General features: G+C 42.3%; 1 protein-coding gene across 13 annotated transcripts in view; it reads left to right on the top strand.

Annotated features, from left to right (window-relative positions):
• Positions 1–21: 21 nt before the first annotated feature.
• The window catches only part of DCUN1D3 (defective in cullin neddylation 1 domain containing 3), a 25,985-nt gene continuing 8,227 nt past the window's right edge, over positions 22–17,779 (top strand). Inside the window, exons 1-4 of one of the 13 annotated variants that reach the window (XM_069810101.1) lie at positions 990–5,841; positions 8,406–8,592; positions 10,988–11,063; positions 15,835–16,367. In XM_069810101.1, the coding sequence (XP_069666202.1) occupies positions 15,937–16,367 (431 nt within the window). In that variant the 5' untranslated portion in view covers positions 990–5,841; positions 8,406–8,592; positions 10,988–11,063; positions 15,835–15,936. Of the gene's footprint in view, positions 100–658; positions 898–989; positions 5,893–5,957; positions 6,026–6,085; positions 7,351–7,521; positions 7,575–7,625; positions 8,593–10,167; positions 10,192–10,987; positions 11,064–12,788; positions 13,144–15,834; positions 16,368–17,779 lie in introns of those variants that run through there. The other 12 variants (XM_069810100.1, XM_069810104.1, XM_069810099.1 and 9 more) reach the window with 12 other exon arrangements.

Raw genomic sequence — 17,779 nt, 5'->3', positions numbered from 1 at the left:
CGCGCCACGTCACGTCGCGGCGCCGCCGCCAGCTGACTGACTGCTCACCCCCGGAAGTGATGCAGGGAGGGGGAGGCAGTCTCGCAGGGAGCCGCGGAGGTGAGTGAATTGGACCATGTCTCTTCCCGTCCGCGCCGGGCTGCGGGCGCCGCGGGCGGGGGGGGTGTGTGGGAAACGGACGGGCGGACGGCGGGAGCGGGAGCGGCGCGGGGCTCGGCCCGGCCCGGCCGGCAGCCTCGGCGGTGGCGGGGGGCCGCCGCTCTGCCCCTCAGCCCCGCCAGGGCCGGTTGGGCGCCGGGGGGCCCCGCGCCGCCGCCGCTGCCCCCTCACGGCGGGCCCCTTCCCGCCGCAGCCCGCCCGGCCTCCCGCGGCTGTCGTCGTCCGTCCCCCCCCCCGCGGCTGTCGCCCCCCCCCCCCCTCCCCTCCTCTCCCGGGGCTGGCAGCCGCCGGTACCGGCGTGCCTGGCCCGGAGCCGGAGCCGGAGCCGCCCCCGGTGCCGCGGCGCGGGGCGGTCCCGTCCGGGACCCTTCCCCGGGTGGTGTTCGGTCGGTCTCGCCCCGTGCAGGCCGGTGCGGCGGCTCGGCGGGCGGGCAGGGAGCCCGCCCGGCACTGGCTGGTGTGGCCCAGGTAGCGGTGCTGGGTCGCTGCGGGGGGGGGGGGGGTCCCCTTATTTTTTTATTTTGGTGGCGTGCCCTCCGCGGGGTCCTAAACCGTTTCTTGACAAACCACCTCTCTGCGTGCGGCACCGCATCCCCTCCAGGGCTGAGGAGATTGAGCTGCTTTGTTCGAACGCTCCTCGGGCCCAGCCTTTACACGTGTAACGCTAGAAGGTGTACATACGTGGTGTTTTCAGGAAAAAAGGCAGAGAGAGAAGATGTAGAGCGATTTATTTCCCAGGTAGTTCTCGTAATCTGAACGTACCACCTCTGCACAGCCACTTCTCTTGCTTTAGCTTTCAGTCCCTCTCCTGAGTATGTTTACCCTTCCCGTGAAAGCTGCAATCTGTGTTAATCACTTTACACTTTCGGGTTATGGTGGTACTTATAAGCCACTCAAAAGAACTTAAATTGTAACTTGCATAATCAGTGTTTCAAGCAAATATTGGTTGAAAGAATATGCCTTTCCTATTAGTGCTGTGGTTGCTGGAAAGAATCATTGATCATCTTTTAAATAGTGAACACTGCTGATACGCTGTCCTTCAGAATGTTACATTGATAACTGAACAGTCTGATGCCAAGTATCGGAATACAGCATTGATCCACAGCTGGTAACTTAAATGATAATGTCTGCCGCATAATTTAAAGGGGTAATAGGTTAAGTGCTCTGAAAAAAAAAGAGGTATATCTGTACAAACAAAAAGCACAGAACTGCCTTACCTTTAGAGGCAGGCCTCGCTGGCAGTTGCAGTTGTGCTGCATGGTCTGGCTTTTTTGGGGGACAACAGTTGATCAAAAGACATCTCTTCTAAACATGTTCTTATTATCTGTTTAAGAGCCTCTTTGTTAAACAATTGTTATGTAACTACAATATTAGTGTTTTATTTGGACTAGCAATGGGAAGAGAAAATGTCTTGAGTACTGGTGTTTCTTGAGTGCACCTGAACACTGCTGCATGTTTCCCTGGTAAAAGATAATCCTCAGAAGACGAAATGTAGTCCCATGGTTAAGATTGCATGTGAAAGTAAAGAGATCTGACTTCATGTTCTTGTCAGTTCTGTAATTTGTCTTTAAAATCTTCCCCACACAGGTGTGTGTTAGTGGTCTGTCGAAAACATTCATAGCCCTTTACAGGAAAGGCAGCATGCAGTCTAAAGCAAAGATTTTCTGCACATCAGCAGAAAAAGGAGAGCTTGTGATCTGTGTTGAATTAGTTCAGATTTGCAAAGTACAACTGGCTTTACAAACTTGCTGCAAATATCAGCTCTTGTAATGATTTCTGAAATTCTGATTATTTACTAATAGGAAGTTATATGCAGGCATGAATGATTATAATCCTTAAAAAAATTTCACAGAGCTATTAATGGGGGAACTTTCAGCTTTGATACTACTTGGCTGGTCAGTGTGATGCTTTTGAAATTGCTTTCATCTTGAGACTGATAGCCTGCAATATGATCTGTAATCAGCTCCTGGATCTTTAAGGCTGGGTTAGGTGCCTTCTCTGCACAGTTTCTTGCTTTGTTTTGGAGTTGAACATTGTTGCGTTCATAGCGAATTCTAACTGATTTGCGTCAGTAGTTCTTATAATTTGTTGATCTTGGAAATTCATTCATAATTACATCTTGCTTCCATTTAGCATGAATTGTATTTAAAAAAGGTGATCAAATGAACTGAAGGAGTGGCTTTGAGAGAAAACTAAGAACAGCTCTTTTGGAAGACCATCACTGAAATTAGTTAAAGAAGTATATATTGAGCAAGAGGGGCTGCCAGACAATTTGACAGACTTCTAAGACAAAGGGACTTGTTCTGACAAATTTATGTGTGGATGAGGAAGAGGCTTGGTTCTGCTGCTTGCTTTGGTTCAGCTTAAGGAACAGGAAAAAATCCTGTATGTTGTGTGTACGTGTACTGGGGCAGGGGAGTATAAAGTAGATGGAAAGGGGGTGGAAGAATGGGGGACAGACATGACTATTCTAAACTTGCATTTCTTCACGGCAGAAAATGATGGAAAGGTGGTTTTGGATATAAAGAGATGCACAGCTGCAAGTCGGCAGGGGTGTGAGTCCCCCAGTACTGCTTAGAACCATCCCACGCTGTAGTACTTGGTTTTCTTTATTGGTGCTGGGGAAGTGTTGATAAAATTAATTTAGAGCCTTGGAGCACTATAAAATCCATCATGGTGGGGTTCTGGCAGTTTGTAAGAACTTGCAAAGCACAGAAACAATGTTATTGTTCCATTAGGCACTTGGGTCTGTAGTAGTGAATGTAACAGGAAAACTCTGCTCTGTGTAAGAAGAGACTATAAAAATAAAGGCATAGGGTGTTAGAAAAACAGTCCTTTCGTTCATCCTCATTCTTAAAAATAAAGAAGGAGCTGAAGATTGGTAGCCAGAAGTCTTGGAGACTGGAAGAACAATCTGTAAACACTTGAGGGACTTGGTAGTCACAAGAAGATAAAAGGGAACCCCCTTAACAGCCTTCATCAGAATTCCCCGACTGGGCTCCTTCTCTCTGGCTGCTTCTCCCTAGGGGTCTGCATCTTATCTCACTGGCTTCCTTTCCTCTATTTGTCTCTGACTAATAGGCTTTGTCTTCTGGTTACTGGAAGTCTAATAATTTCTTTTGCCTCTTCCCCCTCCTCCTTTTAAAAATACTAAATTAAATGGCTGTAATGTTTTGCAGATTATCTGCATTGGTGACATGGATTAATTGTATACTTGACTTTAAGTTATTCAGCAGTAATGACAGAGTAACTTGACTCGAAACAATGGTAATTTCATGGCAAATGTTCAAGGCAAATGTTGCATTCTGGTAAAGACGCACCTGCAATTTACCCCCTGTAAACATATGACAAGAGTAAACTATCTGTGCTAGTTTTCTTGGTGTTTTCTATACAGTAAGTTGTCTCAAGTGTATCTTTTGAAACAGTTGGCTATCCCCCCGCCGCCTTCTTTTGACTCTAGTTTGAGTCAGGTAATTACAGATCTGGGTTGAAGACTTCCCAGGGAGTGATCAGAAAAGCCAAGACCTGCAGACGTGCTCCCATCGTTCACTTGTACCTTGACTTCACCCTTTCATGGGAAGGTTTTGTGGAACTGCTCAGCTATCGGTAACTGGCTGTTGGTGAGCGAGTCTGAGAGCCCCAGGGGCGATGGTGGTTGGCAAACCGAAGGGGAGCTCTGCTTTCCCTTGCACAAATGCCAGTATTCTTTATGATGACGTAAGGAGGTTGTTCTTGTCACATGTGGCTTTGGAGTGACAGTTTGGTAATGTTTTTACATTCTGATCTCGGTGTTAACCAGAACAGAGCAAATAGGGGAAGAGAAAGTGAATCAAAGCTTCTTGCCTAGAAGATAATCAGAGAACTAACCCATTTAGACTTGACGTGTCTCCATTTTATCCATGTGTCTTGGGGGGCAGCTCTCCAGTCCAATGATCTGCATCTTGAAGGAAGCAGAAAATCTGCATTTTAGGTAAAAGTTATTTAATTGCAATGATTTGCTACTCGAAGAGTGACGGTTAGGGTACTACTTAGCTGTAAGTATTAAAGAACTCTTTCACAGACGTAGGAATACTGTAGAGAAACCAACAAAAGCATAGGTGGTAAGACAGGATTCCAGTGAAGAGAATGAGCTAGTATAATCTTCAGAAAGAATAGTTATAAATGCTGTCTGTGACATCTGGTTTGTGAAAGACAAAACTTACTTAGTAAAATGTGAGAATGCTGTTACTGACCTCCTGTCACAGTTTGTTATTCCCAGAAAGTCAGACTGCCAAAGACAGTATGACACTCATAGTTACTTGTTGTCTCACTTTTCCTATTTACTGTTTTTTTTTTTAAACCAAAAGTATTATGTGCTTGTGAAAAATACCAGTCTTATTTTTGCATCCGTGTAGTAGCAGAAAGTGACAGTTTTTAGTTCTTACTCCAAAATTTTTTAGTGTAATACAACTTTTCCTTCTGCAGCTTGGAGACATCTAAGGCAGTCAGTCTTATCCTTTTGTTTTAAAATTGAAGGGGAGGGAGAGAAATCATCTTAACGCCTATGATTATGGGAGGTGTGTGTAGCTTAGTAATAGGCTCACAAACACAAATGTCCTAGAACTTGGTTTTGGTCATATGCTGACTGTTCAATATTTTCATTGCAAATGAGTCTGTACAGAAAGCCTCAAGTACTCCGGATCAGCACATAAATGGGCGGTCTGGAAGTGACGAAGGTCTGATGTATATCAGCTTCAAGCACAGTTACCTGTGCTTGGAGTTAGTGATTATGTCTCATGAAGCACAGGATAGATACCTACACACCTTGCATCTCTTGTGAGACACAGGACATCAAGTGGAATCAAGGATATGTGAAAACTTATTAATAAAATGTGTGTGTTGGTTGAAGCTGCCACCAGATTTCTCAAGGAGAGCTGAGAGTCTGTTACAACTGATGACCTAAGCTCAAGTACTCAGAGGAGTCCCTTTGAAGCTGTTGATACAGTTAACATCTAAATACTGCAGCATCCTTTGTACAGTGTGAAGTGTTAGTGTCATTCACTGTAATAGGGAAGTCAGGACTCAAATCAGTAGAGAGAACTAGGGTGTCCGCAGGTGGCTTTGTGTATTTTCTGGTTTAAAAACTGCAGTCAGTTTAAAAATCCAAGCATATGCTCTTAAAGCGATGTCAGTCCTTTCACTTAGAACAATTCTTTGTACATAACTTAAATACGATTCCAGTATTTACGTGGTCAGCTGGTAATGAAGTTCCTACACAGCTGCATGAAATGAGTGATTCTTTTGGCTGGTAGCCTGTAAACTGTGTTACACTTACTGAGATGGCTTGCAGGGCTTCTGTAAACTCTTTGTGAGCATCTGCTGCCAGAAGTGATCTTATGAGGTGGTCTGGCTCTTGTGTTTAGACTTGTCCCTTCGCTACCCTGTTAGGCGGCTGTATGGGTCACGGTTCTCGCAGCTGCTTTGTGCTGGAGATGGGACACTGTTAACCAGAGCTGCTGGAAGGACTTTTTTTTTTGTGCGATTGGTGTGTTTTCTTCATTGTTGAGAGCACTAAGAAATATAAAGTTGTTCGCTTATTACAATTAGTTTAAAGCATATCTTATTATTACAGGAATCACTTGATATCTGCCTGAATTATATTCAGCTGAACGTAATGGATGAAGGTGCCCCATCTGCTTCAAGGTGAAGTCTGCTAGCTGAACTCGGTGCAAAAGAAAATCTGTGCACACTTAGGTCTGTTTAAATGTTTTTTTTTCCATTGCAGAGTGGATTGTAGACCGAGGTGGTTTTTCAGAGTTATTCTGGTTTGGCTACAGCATAGTTGCAGTTTTCCGTAGAATAATTTATGGAATTGACTAAGAGCAAGGTAAATATTTGTAGCGCAGCTACTTTCAGATGCTTACAGTGGGATGCATCTGTGTCAAATATCTGAGGGTCATGGTTTCTGTTGGTCCTATAATCTGCAGTTTTGCTGTAGAGAAGTGAGTCTGTTGTGTTTAAGCACAGAGTAGCTCTTCCCCTGGCATGTGCTGTTTTAATTATTCATAATACATACTGAGGTGCTAAAGGTCTGTCATGCTGTGCAAAAGTTACAGTGTACCCTGGAAAAATACTGAAGGATTATTCTTTTACAATCCTTTGCTTGTTAAAGGGAAGAAACCCACAAACCCTCATTAGATGATTCTTTGCTTTTTTGTAAGTGCTGGACCTTGAGAATTGTACGGCCTTTGACAAGTATCTCAGGGGAGAGGGGGAAAATTGATAGTTTTTAAATGGATGGAGATGAATCTCTCAGTGACCAAATCTTGTTTTTTGAAGGTGGTAGATTCAAACTCAGCCAGGGTTTGAGTTATGTGCAGTGGAATAAGTGAGTTTGTTCATGTCTAAGTATGTACGAGGTAGGGGATCGGATGGAATCTGGTTGGGGTTCTGGTTTCAGCTTTACTGAAAACTGATGGTGTGATCTTGAACAGCCACATCATTTGGCTGCCTTGATTTCCCCTCTGCTCGTTGTCTTGCTCATAGCCTAAATAGACTTCTCAAAACAAGTACTGCTGCTGTGTGAATTAGTTCATTAATATATTTACATTATAGAAGCACCTGAAGGCACCCTTCTAAGATTATATGCTATTTAGCTAACTGGACTTGGGTTTGCTCTGTGAAAATACAATAATCCTAACAAATCATTCCACCCACCTAATAAAGTAGGATGAAGCACATAATAGGAAAGGATTTAAAACTTTTTAATGGGGCCAAGTGGAAAAACAATGAGAAGTAATCGGTAAATAAGATATTGTGTGGTTAGAGAATATAAAAGAAAGGGAGGGATTCGAGGATGATGCATATGTGTGCTGAAAAAGCTGCTTAAGGAATTTGTCTTCCATGAGAGAAAGTAGTAAGGTGCCTTTACTCTCTCTTTCCCTATAATTTTTCACATTGTTATTCATTTTTTCTTAAGCTAACCTTGTATAATTAGCTGCACACAGTGAACTACAGATCCAAAACATCTATTCCATTTTTTCTTAAGACTTAAACTTGTTGGAGTTTGAACATGAGATGTGGTGTCGTGCCCTGTGTCTTAGTACGGTGTCTCCAAGAGTGCAGAGAGCAGGTTTCTTCTGCCCAGAGTCTTGAATGGAAAAATCTTGACATCCCAGCCCTGGACTTGAAGTCACAGCACACCACATCAAGGTGCAGTTGTTTGTTAAGAGATTTTTGCCAGCTTCCTGGTGACTGTGGGGCTTCTTCTAGGAAGAGGTTTGGTGATAGCTCTGGTTCTTGGCACTGAAAGCTGGCCCAGCATTGTGGACTGTAGAAGTGGTGTAGCAGTTTCTGAATCTACTGTTACTTGAATATTTTTAGATATTTTTGGACCTGCCCCTCTCTTCCCTTTCCAAACTGGTTAAGCCTTTCTGGTATGGTCTTTCTCAAAGAAGTCTACATCACATTTGAGAAAGTATTTGGGCTTCCCACACACGCGTTGTGTGGCTTGGTTTTCCCATTGACTGCCGCTTAGCCTTCTGCCAAGTGGCAGCCAAAACTCTGCATGGTCCCTTTTTTGTGCGTCTGTATAACTAGCTTCTGTTCTGATACGGGTGTGTTATGTAGAGACAAACTTTACCCAGTTTGATCAGATTTCTGAATCTGGTTTGTTTCCAAAGCTCAAAGTGAGGTTAATCGGAAATAGTTTGTTATCCTGATTTGGAACAGATTGACAAAGTTCCCATCTGTATGCCCCCAAAATCATAAACTGGCTGTATTTCACTGAAAGGTGTTTGAACTGCAGGAAGCCTGACAAACTAATAATTCATTTTAACTAATTGCAGCAGGACTTTCTTGCTTTTAGACTTCCTCTGAAGTAACTTTGCATAGATGTATTTCTGCAGCAGAGGTGCAGAGCAGATCTGTGTGACTGACTGGTGCTTGCGCAGCGCTTGGTTAGGGAAGTGGTGAGGTGTCTTCTGGGCTAATGAAACCCCATAATGTGCCCATTGTGCTGGAGTTGGAGTGCTTTTGCTGAGAAAGTTTCGTTGCAGGTTGTGACTTGAAATAAGCAGTTTCCATAACGTGATGGCTTTGCTGACCAAAGCTTCGTTCATGCTTTAACACTTCACCAAGTGCTCTGGCACTGTAGTATAAAACTCTTAACTGCACAGTAAAATCATCCACGTGCAGAGCTGATCCTCTCAATTTCTGCCTGCCGAAGAGGGAAACGATGTCACTAATTCTTCACTGATTCCCCACAGAAAAGCAAAGAAAGTTGCTTTTTGTGAGAACGCTATCAGCTTTTGCCCTGGAAAAGCTGTTGAGGACGTGTGGAGGGTGATAGCAGCTTTGGCACTGCAGTCTTCTGCAGTGTGATCCTCCGTGCACCAGTGCTCAGGAGAGCCAAAGTCACGGGGGGGAGTCGGACACAGGTGCAAAAAGAGGCAGGTGAGCAAAACAAAGGCCTCCATAATCCTGAGGGTGCATGCTATTTACTTATTTTCCCAGTGGACTGCTGAGTGGGATCGCTAATGAATGATGCAGGCTGTTTTCTGAGTTACTGTAGTGTGACGCTCCTCCCATGCCAGCAAAGGGGGATGCTTGGTGATCGTAGCATACGGCTATACCTTGTAACCCTGACCCAAGGACCGAATTAAAACCTGTGCCACGAAAGTGTTGATGCTTCTTTCCACCCCCGCCGCAGTCACCTTGTGTGATTTAGGATGAAGTCAGCCACAACGCATTGCTGTGGTATGATAGCCTTTAAATGCAGACTTGAAGAGCTTGTTTTTTTAACTGCTAACTCATGCTAACTTTTTATTCCACATCCCATAATTGTGTTGTCACGCTCTTGCTACTACATTAACAATGAAAAAAAAGGTGAAACGGGCAACTTGGTAGAATAAAAGTAGTTAGAATGGGGGAAGAACTGTAGCTAGTGGTTCTAACAGATGTTAAAATTTCTGGCTTCTGGCTCCAGAGAGCGTGTGTGTACAGGTCAGCCAATGTGGAAACTACTTCAAATAACCTGAAAAAGTTTGGCTTTTGCTGGGTAGGGCTGAATTCCATCAGATTCAGCTTCTTTTGAACTTGAAATAAGTGTTTGCTTCCAGTATGTGCTGTAGTCAACTGGAAATTTAGATTTGGTGGATGGTAGATTTCTTCCAAAGAAATACAAATCTGTTTGAAAAGTAGTTAGTTTGTTGCATAAAGTTGCCATGACAATGGTTTTTAAAATGTGAAGTGTAAGATGTTGCCTCTCCTCTATTTAAGCAGGCTCCTGGGGGAATGAGGCTGCACAGCGCCCTGTGTCCCTCCTGTCTCTTCTTTCCTCCCCCAATGATTTATAAAAGGAATTATTTAGTTGCAAGGGGCCAAAAGAAATTAACATGGAAGTGCCAGATGTTGCATTTTCTTAAATTCTTGAAATTCATGGGATGCTATGGTCAAATAGAAAGAAATCCAAGCTAGTGGTTCCACTGCAATAGAGGCAGGAACTCCTCTGTTCCCATACACATTTAAGCTGGCTGGTGGCTCTGCTTCCCACAGAGGGCGGCCCTTTCAGCAGGAATGTATGCTAAAAGAGCTGGGAGGCTGTCAGAGGGGCCAAAAGGGTTGTTGTCTGTGTGGAAGACGAGGTTTGGAAGTGGAGGATCTAAATCCAGAGTGAAGCAGGCTTTTTGGACTATCCATCTCAAAAGTAAATGCCTAAAAATGGATCAGCGGAGATATGTTTTTGCTCTGTGTGTGTGTATTATGGGTGAAAGTACCACAGTTTCTAGGGGTTTTGAAGCATTTTGGATGCTGTTCCCTGGGCTTTTAAAAGCTTTTTTTAAAAAGCTTTGATCTGAACTAGGCTTTATTTGTTGGTCAGATTTGCCCTAATCCACATTTGGGGAAAACTTAATTTCTGAGGAGATTGACATGTGTGATAAGGAGGTGTTTCATGGTTGTCTTTCTACATCCATTCCCTACTTTCTGCTGAAGAAAACACTGAACAAGCTAATGTTCCCACTTGTTTCCTAAGAAGTAGGTCTCATGTAAAAAGTAAGTATGCAGAAAGGCAGCTTTTGATCACCTGTCTGCTCCCTAGATGTACTAAGAGCTGTAAAAACAAGATGTTTTAGTGTTTCTGTTGGTATGGAAGAGCAGAGGAGCTTTGCCAGAGCTTTCTTGTTTGTTTTTTTCTAGATCAGATACAAACAGAGGTGTTGACTAGGTGCTGTGATTGTAGCTCTTGCTACACAAACCAGACATTCCTTTGTCTGTCATCTTCTCTTCAGAGCTTTGCAGTTATATAGCAGAGCTGGGAATTTAAGAGAAGTGAAGTTGAGCCAGCTCAACTGAACATGGGAAAACAAACATGGAAAAGAATGTGCTAGAGAATGAAAAAAGAGAATTACTTTTCTAGACCCAAATTATGCTTTGCTAGGTAGCAGCTGTCTGGCATTCACAGATTAAACAGCCGCTTAGCTAACATGCATTGACAATGATAGCATGTCCTCAGTTTTGCTTTGAGTGCATGAAATGAGGAATTAACTCTCCCATGCTGAAAGCCATAAAAGTATCCGGAAGTGTGTGTTTACTCCTAACAAACATTTGAACTTGTCTGTTGTATTCAGTACCTGATCTATGCTTTATATGACAATGCAGTTTTAATGGTATTAATGCTACTTTGTAAGTCAAAAAAGAAGTAGTTTTATAAAATGACTCTTTGAACAAATGGATTTTGACTATGAAGTGTTTTATTAAATGCATAGTTGCTTCTGAGTGATTTGGTGCGTTTTATGGTTTTCATAGCCCCTTCTAAATGTAAAGATTTGTGTGGTCTTTTGTCTTACAGCATTCCATGTGGAACCCAGGGAGCCTGAAGGAGGCTGTGAAGTTAGTGGAATGATTCCCTGTGTAGCTGAAACTATGTAAGTATTAGATGTTTGCTCACAAGATCACTTGCCCAGCATCAACTGTTAGAGCAGAATTGCTTCTGGTTCAGCAGTTGCAATGATCCTCTCATCCCTCCCCAATGGAAAGTTGTGTATATCCGTTCAGAACTGGAAAAAGATGGGGCACCTACGGTAGTGTTCCCTACTCTGAGCTATTTTAGAAGTCATGTATTGCTGTCCACTAAAAGGTAGATAATGCATAGTGAAATTCTGTAAAATTGTTACAGACTGTGCTCAAGTGTTTGTGAAAAGTTGAGGCTGGGTTGAGGTTTAGCAATGTTGTCTTTGCCGTAGCTAGTGAACTGCTACTTGGGAAGGGATTTAATGGTTGGCTGAGCTGTGTCTCCTTTTGTTATGAGATTCCCTAAATTTGTATTTGAGGTGTTCTTGAATGTATGGAGATGTTTTTCCTCTTCTCTCTTGATACTTTCTGTGCTTTGAAACTCATTGTAAATACCTTCTGATGCAACACTTTATTAAACGGCATAATGCTTGGCTGTGTGTTGTTATTCTCTGGATGTATCTAATAATTTCTATTACTACAATAATGTTGGTCATTAAAGAAAAATACAGGGTTACTTAAATATCTCCTTTGCACCTTCTTTCCTCCTGTCAGCTCTCACCCACTTCAGTGCCGCTGTTTTCAACTGTGCCATGGTGTGCTTGTATGACAGAGAATTATTACTGAGTCACTTTGTTGTTTTGCTCCCTTCAAATCTTGGCTTGCGTGTGATCAGGTCACTTGAAAATGGAGAAAAAATAATTTCCTTACAGCACTTAAAAAAAAAAAAAACCACAAAACAAAATAAAAAGCCCCACCAAGCATTAGCAAGGCCTTTCTAATCTTCTCTAGGTTTTCCGTTTAATGTATTGGGCAATACAGTTCTACACATCCTTTGTTCTTAGAGGGTGGCTTTCCTTTAAATGGCTGTATTCACCAGCACTAGTCTTCCTGCGTTTCCAGTTCCTTACTCCCTTCTAGAAAGGAGCAGAGAACATCATTGTTGATCTCTGCTTTGCAGTTCCTGTTATGTGGAAGATGGCCTCATGGGCATCTTGGTGATTCATATTTACTGTAGGTTATTGCTCAATACTTGTCTGAGTAATCAAACTTCTTTGGGAGTACTGCATCCTGTAGTGCTGAGTACGTTCCAACCTTAGCCCTGAATTTTAATTTTTATTATTTTTTTAGTAGAATGGCAAAACTAGTGGTCAGCACTGCCTTTTGTGTCTCCCTGTTATGTTGTACAAGCCTGTTACAGTAATTTTGCTCTTAGGATCTGATCTTTTTGGCAATTGGTGCTTTGCTACCAATCCAGTATAACCTTTGGGTATGCAAGAGCTTTATACTTGTAGTTCCCGATCCAGCTGGGATCCTCTGCATGTCCTTGTGCTCACTTAACTGTAATCGGCATGACCTACCTAGACCTGACGTTTGCTTTGCTCTGTAGTTAAATGAGTAGTTCTGTTTGCTTTCCTGAGAGTGCGTTTTCATATTCCTTGAACACAGAGTTCAGTGCAGCTCCTGATGCTGCAATTGGATCCTCTCTCCAGCCTTCCTTAACAAAAGGGCCAAGTTCTCCCACTTGTTTCTATCTCCTTCCGAGGCTCTTGTTCCTTTCATGCCTTGAAACCTGAGTCATGTAGGAAGCGGAGGTGACTAGTCAGTGAAGTGGATCCAGCTCAATGAAGGCATTTTATAAAAGGGTAACTGATGGAGCACCAAAAGACTTTTCTCTTACAAAACCAGATACATGTGCAAACTGCCAGCAGATGCAGTCTGGTTTTTTATTTTCCAAGCTGGTTTTGCTATTTTTGGGGTATAATGCTTCAAAGTATCTGGCACGTGGCAACAAGTTTTCTGTAGTAGAAAAGCGAGGAATTGCAGCAACTGCACTTCAGTATCGTCTAGCGTTTGTTCGTAACAAGTAGGATTGTGCTCTGAAAACCTCCTCGGCAGGGAGGAGGAAGGAAGAACTCCATTACTGCAGGGAAGAGCAGTGCTAGCAAAGCCCAGGCAGTGACTGTTCAGGAGCAGCAGTCAGCTCCTTGTAAGGCAAGTAGGTTGGAGTACAGAAAACGTGTTTGTTAGAGGGGTACGCTGCAGGGGATGTGGTCAACTTGCACTCTATGGGTTAATGTTAGTGTGTTTTCCAATGTTTTTTGGAAACAGCTGTTGGGACACTTCCTTGCATACAGGTGTTTAATAATGCTGGCTGACCTTCCCTCTATTATTGTAATGCCATCTTTTCATGAGAGCAAATGACAATAAACCCTGTCTGTTTCATCACGTTGGTGATGTCACTTTGTAGACTTGAATATTAGATTATCATCATTAATACAAGCCGTTGCTTAGGAAGCATGACAGCATGAATCACTTCCGTTAGGAAAATATATGGACAGAATATGTAAGTCAGTCTTGCAAACTGACTGTCTTTGTTTTTTTTTAAACTTTAAATTGGGATTCCTAAAGTGAATTGGATTAATCTCTGTCCATTATGCTGTGTGATTCAACTACTACCAGCTACTTTAGAGGAAAGTACCATTCACTAATAGGCAGCTGTTCTTTATCCTGCCCATAGGGAAAAGCTGTTCCAAATCCCCAGCAGCTAATAATTGCTGTTATGTGTTTGAGCAGAAAGTTTCATAAACTAGCTAAACTCTACTTTAAACTCTAATACTAGTTTTTTTACTCAGGATTTTTTTTATTCTGTTCCTTTACTCGCATGCATCTCTCGAAAGAAAAACTTAACCAAAGTAGTGTTAGCTGCCTTTGAGAAACTGATGAAAGAACAAGAATTAGTGTAGATCGAGCATTTGAATTCTGATTAATTTAAAGGGGGAGGGGGGGAGGAAGACTGGTATCTGGGAATTAATCACTAAGCAGTAATTTACACTGCCTAATAATATCCTGTTTGTTTTGGTGTAATGAAAAAATGACTGGTGTAGACTAGAGAAGATGATGTTGCTCAGATGCACGGCAGCACAGGAACCAGTGCCAGGCTGTACTCTGCAATTCACAAAGAGCTGTGAAGTACTAAGGACCAGTGAAATTGTCTTTTGGGTTGTTTATGTGGAAATGCACATTTTAATGAAACCTTTAAAATACAACTGAATAAGAAATTATTCTTGAATACTTTAAATTGAACTTTACTTACCTATAAAAATGATGCTAGAAAGTTCATCTTTAAAGCAGTTTGATGAAAGGAGGTACCAGATGTTTGTTCCTTCTGCTGCTTAAAAGTAGATTTTTTGTTAGTTTTGTTTGTAGGTTATAGGCTTGAAAAAAGGGATTGGGTAGGGGAAGGGAGGCCAGGTAGTTGAAACCAGCATTTTGGCTGTTGTACTAGCAAAAATATTTTTTTTTCTCATGAAACTGCATATGTGCTGTTTTGCCAAAACAGGTATAAGGCCTGAGAGGTTTATGTTTGTAATCCTAATATCTGGAGAATTCATCTGCACTTGGTGCTGCTGCTCCAAGTTGGTTAAGAGCTTAAAACAGGTCTCAGAAGAGCTTTCCCCAAGAAAGAATACAGAAAAACTGACATAACATCTATTTTATTTCTTCATTTTAAATTTTTATCTCTTTCTTTTCTTGTTCTAATTTGGTAACTGGAAGCAGTAAACAAGGACAAAGCAAACCCAATTTTTATGTTTGAGGCTTTTGCCTAACTGACAGTGGAGGTGAAATGCAAATAAGTGGGTAAAGGAGAAATATGATAAGCAATTGCTTTCTTGGAGTTGATGTTTCTGAGAAATGGACTGGCCACTGCGTGGCTGCATGCTGATAGGATAGTGTCAGAGTCTTAGTTTGGTTTTAATAGGGAAAGCTTAAGAAGCCTTTTCTGTGGGTAAAATGTCTTTTCCAAATATGCAAGGCTTTAACATTGTGATTTATAAAAACAGAGTATGATGAAATAATTTTGGCATTTTAATTTTGATTAAAAAAAAAGCCTGAACTGGAATTACTACTTCTTATCTGCATGTGTGTCTGTCTGAGAAAGTTTCATTAAAAAGGCCCCCCTCCTCCTGTCTGTCTCGTTACCTGAAGGGAGGAGCCCACTTGAAACAATGAATAATTCCTAAGCAACATCTTGCATGAAAAGTGAGTGTCGCCTCCTTTCCGCAAACACGCTTTGTGTGTATGTTTTAAGAACAAAAATCTAGATTCCAAACTCTGTTTAAAAAAAACAAGCCCACAACTCCCTCTCCACCAAAAAAAAATCCCAGCCCCCCCCCCCCCCCAACCCCTTTTGCCCATTTGCTGAAGGTACAGTCTAAATCTAAGCTTGAGTCTCTGCCAGGTTGTCCCATCAGTGTCCCCGTCTGTCCGTCCCCCCACTGCTTTGTTTCAGTGTTTTATATTCTATATATAAAATGTGGGTATACTTTTAAAAACCATTTCCTTTAAAATATTTCTGGGTTAGAGTAGTCTGTCTTGATGAAGCCTGTACATGAATCAACCTCTTTGTAACCTATGTTACAGTAAGAATTTTAGGAATTTCCTTTATTAGGACCCGTTAGTATACTGCAGCCACTGAGTGAGCTGCATTGATTTCTAGGTAAAACAGCCTGAAATTGCCTGAAATTTATGGCATATGCCAACCTTCTGTACACTACTCCTTTTCAGTACGCAAAACTTAAATATCCTGAAGTCAGTCTCTTACTGGCGAATGTTATCCCACATTTGATACTTACAATATTCTTTGTGGAGAAACAGCAATTTGACTCTGAAACTGTTTTCCAGGTTAGTTGACTGCCACTAATGGCATGGTGAGATGTGTTGAAGAGCAGCTGCGAGGGTGTCCGACAGCAAGGGGACCGCTCTAGAGGCTGGGCTTGCAACATCATGGGCCAGTGTGTCACGAAGTGCAAGAATCCTTCTTCTACCCTTGGCAGCAAAAATGGGGAAAGGGAATCTGGCAGCAAGTCTCATAGTAAGAGAAGTGCAGTCCACAAAGACGACCATGGTTCAGCTTGCGGGAAATCTTCAGGAGATATACTTGTGAATGGGACAAAGAAAACGGACGCTGCTGTAGAGTCTAGTCAGCCTCCGACGTTTTCTGGAGATACAAAGAAAGACTGTGTTTCCAGCGCAGAAGAATCTTCGCTCCAAAGGATCGGGGAGTTATTTAGGAGGTATAAGGATGAACGGGAAGATGCCATACTGGAAGAAGGAATGGAACGATTTTGCAATGACCTCTGTGTTGATCCCACTGAATTTAAAGTGCTAGTTTTGGCTTGGAAATTCCAGGCTGCTACCATGTGCAAATTTACAAGGTTAGTTCTTGTAGAACTTGTAATTATTTTCATATGTTAAAGTATATCCTGTCATCTGTATGTTGGAGAGACAGCCTCATTAGCTTCACTTACTTATTTCTTCTAACACTTGCATTTTGATCAAATTAATTCCTACCACTGCAGAAGGTAAGCTCTGTATTGCCCTCTTTTCCTCTTCCCCTCACAGTGGGTTTCAGAACCGAAAATGTGGTTTTGGACATTGTGCTGCTAATGATGAACAGCGTAGTGAGATTCTGTAGACATTCATTTATTCTTCATTTACTGAAAACAGTTTTACTGCATCCAGCATTATCTTGGTGATGAGATTGGACACTGAAATTAATTTTCACTTTAAAGTAATGTGAGATTCCTTAGTAATTGCTACCAACTCTGTTATCGTTCTGTGAAGGAATGACGGACTGCTTCCTAAGAATTGTTCCTGCCTAACCAGTGTTACTACTTAATGTCTTTTTCCAAGAGTAATCCTGTTAAAGCATAGAGAGGGAAGGAAACACAAGGTTTTTGACACTGGTACTGTTTCATACAGGCTGACAAGTGATTGGTATTTGAAGTGCTGTCTGTCCTTCTGGACAAAGGGGTCAGTGTACAGGCTTATAGCATGTGTGATGCTACAGGAATCAACAGAACAGCTAAAACTTACCAGAACAAACAAACAAATCCAAAACTACAACAGCACCCCCCACCCCACCCCACCCCCCCCCCAGCTTGATTATCAGTGTCCAGGTAAGAGCAAGTAAAGACTTCCTACAGGGACTTGCTGAGAGAGAATTAATTTTTTATTTTTTGGTCTATCTACATTGGTTTGAGTAATGCTACCTATTTTTACTGAGCCCTGAACCAAGCATCTGCTCCAGCAGCTTCAGAGTCTTTGTGGATGTGGGTGTGTGTCAAATGGATGAGTTACTCTGGAATGCAAATGTGGATTTACTAGAGGCTGATGGTGCAGGTATTTACTAACATGGTAAAGGAATTGCAAGTAGCATTTGTGATTCTGCACAACCACCATGAGTTTTATTAATGTCGTTTTGATTTTCTTGGAGAGGACAAACGTAGTGGTGAGAGGTTACCTTTGTTTAAGGGCATGCTCCATGATACGGGTGCTGATTGACTTCTTCCATCAAGGAAAGCGATGCGGTCTTCCGTTCTCCTGAGTGCTCTCCTGTCTTCTGTCTTCCCTCCAGCCCATCCCACGTCAGAGTCTGCTGGCTTTGGTTAACATTGGCTGGTTTATAACACATGCTTATGAGGCTCAGAGAAATCAGAGCTAACCATCTACCCACTTGGCCAGATTATTAGTAGGCTAATTAGTATAGGACTGGTGCTTTGAGCAGTGTTTATATGTGGCATTGTAGCCTGTGTTGTGTGATGCCATGCTCTCTTCCACTCTCTCG

The sequence above is a fragment of the Haliaeetus albicilla genome, chromosome 22, assembly GCF_947461875.1.
Source record: "Haliaeetus albicilla chromosome 22, bHalAlb1.1, whole genome shotgun sequence".
Classification (NCBI taxonomy): domain Eukaryota; kingdom Metazoa; phylum Chordata; class Aves; order Accipitriformes; family Accipitridae; genus Haliaeetus; species Haliaeetus albicilla.
This window is presented reverse-complemented; position numbering and strand designations above follow the sequence as displayed.